General features: G+C 41.9%; 1 protein-coding gene across 1 annotated transcript; it reads left to right on the top strand.

Annotated features, from left to right (window-relative positions):
- Positions 1 to 278: 278 nt before the first annotated feature.
- On the top strand, positions 279 to 2,204 carry LOC134289039 (uncharacterized). Its single transcript, XM_062855037.1, has 2 exons — positions 279 to 602; positions 730 to 2,204. The coding sequence occupies exon 2, from the start codon at positions 730 to 732 to the stop codon at positions 1,717 to 1,719; it is 990 nt and encodes a 329-aa protein (XP_062711021.1). The 5' UTR covers positions 279 to 602; the 3' UTR covers positions 1,720 to 2,204.
- The last annotated feature ends 461 nt before the right edge of the window (positions 2,205 to 2,665 follow it).

Here is a 2,665-nt window from a genome sequence, read left to right as displayed (position 1 = left end):
GCAATGCTAACCGATCATCTATGGGGTTTTGCCGAGCTCCAATAAAAATAACTACAACACACGCAGTTGGGTGATGCGTCTTCTCTCCTTCAAGCGCACGTCTCGTTATGTAGCCGGTCCTGTTTTTCTCTCACTCAAATCAATCGTCATTCACGATTGCGAAAATTCGACGCATTCAACGAAAACGAACATATTTTGTAAGAATTATTTGTCAAAAAAGAAAAAAAAAACAAGAGATTAACGAATTTGAGATTTATCAGACTAAAGATTCCGTACCGTGACCGCGCCTAATTCCAATCAGCGCCTAATTCCGTTCACGTGAAACAAAACATTGATTATCATCCGAATTGAATGCACAAGTTTGTTGAAATAATTTTATATAAATTGAATAGTTAAATTCACGTCACAAAACTTATGACTAGCATTATTTGATTGTGTATAATTGCGAAAAAGTAAATAAATACTCAACGCCTTACTAGCAGCCGCCATGTTTGTTATTTTCCCGAGCCGACGTGTGGAGTCGATCAAACCAAACATTTTGTGATTTTCCCGTGAAATACCACCAAAAACAATTCGAAAAACGCCCAAACAGGAGAACAAAGGTATTATTTTTATGAATTTCACATCATTTTGATAGTTGAACTATGAATTTGAATGCAAAATGAGAAAAACAATTGTGACCGGAATAAGGAACCACTGATTTCATTTGCTCCTATTTCCAATCAACAGATGGGCGCGAAAAAACTTCGTAAAAATCTGCTGTACGATCGCAACAAGATCGAAGAAGCTGTTCGACAGGTAAAAGCCGGATGCTCCGTACGTAGTACGGCAAAATTATATGGAATTCCCAACACAACGCTGCGTGACAAGGTTCTGGGAAAATTTTCGAAGCCCAACCCGGGAAAAGATACGGTGCTGACAAGCGCAGAAGAGAAAAAAGTTGCGGATTGGTTGCTGGACAACGCAAAAAGGGGATTTCCGGTAAATACAAATCGGTTGAAGGCTTGTGTTGCTCATTACATACGAGCAACTGATCGACCAAACCCGTTCAAAAACGGCGTTCCTGGTCGAAAGTGGGTTGCGCTGTTCCTTAATCGTCATCCGGAAATTTCACGGCGAGTGCCCAGTCCACTACCAAAGCATCGTGCCGCTGTGTCCGAACACCAGATCAGATCCTGGTTTACCGAAATCGAACAATATTTTGTCAGTGAAGGGTTGCGTGGAGTTTTGAAAAACCCTGAGCAGATATTCAATCTCGACGAGACCGCAGTTCGAACAGTTCCCACCAAAGAAGTTGTGTTGGCTGGTTGCGGTGAAAAATACGTTCACGCCAAAGTGGGAAACTCTGATAAAGAATCATACACTGCATTGTTCGGTGCTAATGCAGCTGGTCAGTTAACCCCGACGCTGGTACTGTATCCGTACAAATCCAGGATTCCAGGAGAAATTTGGCAGAAATTGCCTGAAGGATGGTCTGCAGGAAAAACTGAATCCGGATGGATGAACAGAGACACGTTTTACCTTTTCCTTAGGGATGTTTTGCACCCATGGCTTGTTGAGCAAAAAATCCAGTTTCCTGTCGTGCTTTTCTTAGACGGACACAAATCTCACGTCTCCCCTCAGACGACGGAGTTTTGCTCAGCAAAAAAACATGATACTAATATGCCTTCCACCAAATTCCACACAAGTTACGCAGCCTCTGGATGTCAGTTTCTTTAGGGCATTCAAAAACCATTGGAATCAAGTCTTGGTGAATTGGAGAACCGATACTAGTGGCGAAGTGCTTCCAAGGAAAGAAATCGCTCCGCTCATGAAACGAGCAGTAGATCGCATGGATAATGTGCAAAGGACGTTGGCAAACGGATTCCGGCGCTGTGGATTGTATCCCTTTGATCCAGATGCAGTGAATTATGAAAGTCTCGTCCAAAAAACCTGCGCAAATCCATCGTCTCAAGCTACAGAACCAAGCGCCGAATCGTCGTTGTCAACGGATACCACGGGGCCAGTTATGGACTCCTCATTGATTACGAATGATGAATACTTCACGAATCGTCTTGAATCGTTGCTGACTTCTGATCAGTTGAGTATCTTCAAAAGCTGCCATCCAACTGGAGAGTGGCATGGACCACTCATTGATACAAGTCTTTACCGATTATGGGAAAAAGCCAAAGGAATGTTGAATGTACCATCTACCTCATCGCAAACTGATTCAGTCGAACCTGTGTTTCACGGATTTGGAGATATGCCATCTACCGGTAAACTCAAAGATTGATTATTAATACAATATACGTACAACTTATTTATTCTAGGACAAACTGAGCATCAAACTTCCTCAGCTACCACGGATTACAATTCAGAACAAGAAAACCGTGACCCATCAGATGCATTTGATGAATCATTTTGTATGCCATCTACATCGACACATGTTGCAAACAAAAGGCGCCAAGCGAAGCTTTCCCCCCCTTCTGTGGCCACTAGTCAAGCATACCGATTGTATGTAGAAAATCTCGAGAAGGCCAAGAAATCTATGGAGATGGAAAAACAAAAGAAAAAGGCTGAAAAGCAGAAAAAAAGAGAGTCAAAAAAATTGGAAATGTTGTCTCGAAAAACAGCGAAAAAACAGAAGAAAACATGATCCTTTTAAAATGTTTCCTACATAAAATGA

Source organism: Aedes albopictus, chromosome 2, assembly GCF_035046485.1.
Source record: "Aedes albopictus strain Foshan chromosome 2, AalbF5, whole genome shotgun sequence".
In the NCBI taxonomy this organism is placed as follows: domain Eukaryota; kingdom Metazoa; phylum Arthropoda; class Insecta; order Diptera; family Culicidae; genus Aedes; species Aedes albopictus.
This window is presented reverse-complemented; position numbering and strand designations above follow the sequence as displayed.